Source organism: Limulus polyphemus, unplaced genomic scaffold (assembly GCF_000517525.1).
Source record: "Limulus polyphemus unplaced genomic scaffold, Limulus_polyphemus-2.1.2 Scaffold700, whole genome shotgun sequence".
NCBI lineage: Eukaryota > Metazoa > Arthropoda > Merostomata > Xiphosura > Limulidae > Limulus > Limulus polyphemus.
The window spans coordinates 376082-377190 of NW_013666310.1; the positions used below are offsets into that span (position 1 = coordinate 376082).

At 29.8% G+C, this 1109-nt stretch overlaps 1 protein-coding gene across 3 annotated transcripts in view; it reads left to right on the top strand.

Moving 5' to 3' along the window:
- The window catches only part of LOC106460064 (arginyl-tRNA--protein transferase 1-like), a 49135-nt gene that overhangs the window by 41149 nt on the left and 6877 nt on the right, over positions 1-1109 (top strand). For all 3 annotated transcript variants that reach the window (XM_022386679.1, XM_022386680.1, XM_022386681.1), the window contains one exon: positions 775-895. In XM_022386679.1, coding sequence (XP_022242387.1) covers positions 775-895 — 121 coding nt within the window. The remainder of the gene's footprint in view (positions 1-774; positions 896-1109) is intronic.

Genomic DNA, 1109 nt, shown 5'->3' on the forward strand with positions numbered 1-1109 from the left:
ACATACAAAAATCAAAGTTTAACTTTTTTTATATATTTACTTATAAATTAAGAAATTGAGTAAGGTATAATACTAAAATTGAATTATAATCTACAGTTTGATACCAAACTTATTAACATAAATCCATGAAATAGTAGTTCAATAAAATTTTGAATACAAGTCAACAAAGTTGATGACATGGCCTCTCACCCATGACCCGTCTGGAAAGGGTTAAAGTACCTGCCCTCACATATCATGTTTCATTCCTCATGTCCATCATTTGGATGCCACAAAATGCTATCTTGGATTCATCTGTTATTTTCTGCAGATTTGGTGCAAAAGGCTCTTGAGAAACCATGGCTAGTATGTGTGTGTGTGTGTGTGTGTGTATAAAGGCCCTGATTAGATAGTAACCAGGATACATGTAGGTATAGCGTTTGACAAGTCTATTGTTTATTCCTAGGAACATTTTTAGTTTTCAAGAACCATGAAACTTTAATCAATGAAAGGGATTTAACACAATGTATTATGAAAGCTAAGTACATATTTAAAATGCATTTCATTTCAACATAAAAATATAATATTTTAATGCCTATTCCTGAGAGCCATCAATCATGTCTATATCATACAATGTTATATACTATAGAAAGAAATGGACAAATAATGATGACTTTTATTACCACCAATAAGTTCAAGCAAGTACTTTCATATTAAAGGTAATTTCAGTTTAAAACAGAAAAATTTGCCTTCATTATCAAGCAAAGGAGTTGATTTTTAGGCTAATTTATTTTACAGGGTAACTATTATCCTTCCTTTTTGCTTTGCCCTGAAACTTACACTTGGCATCCAATTGAAAAATGTACTCCAAAGCTAGACATCAGTAAATATTCCAGATTTGAAGAAGATGGGACTAAAGGTAATTCAGATCTTATTTTAGATAAATTTAAGATGGAAAGCAATTTCTTTTAATTCTTTCTGCACAGGCTCAGTCCCTTGATATCATTTTGTTCTTGTTATAGTTTCCTACTATAATTTTTAAATTAGTAAATATGTGTTCATGACATTTTGAAGATTATCAGTAAACATTACAAGGCTTTCATATGCAAAATATTCGATTTTTTTTTTTTTTT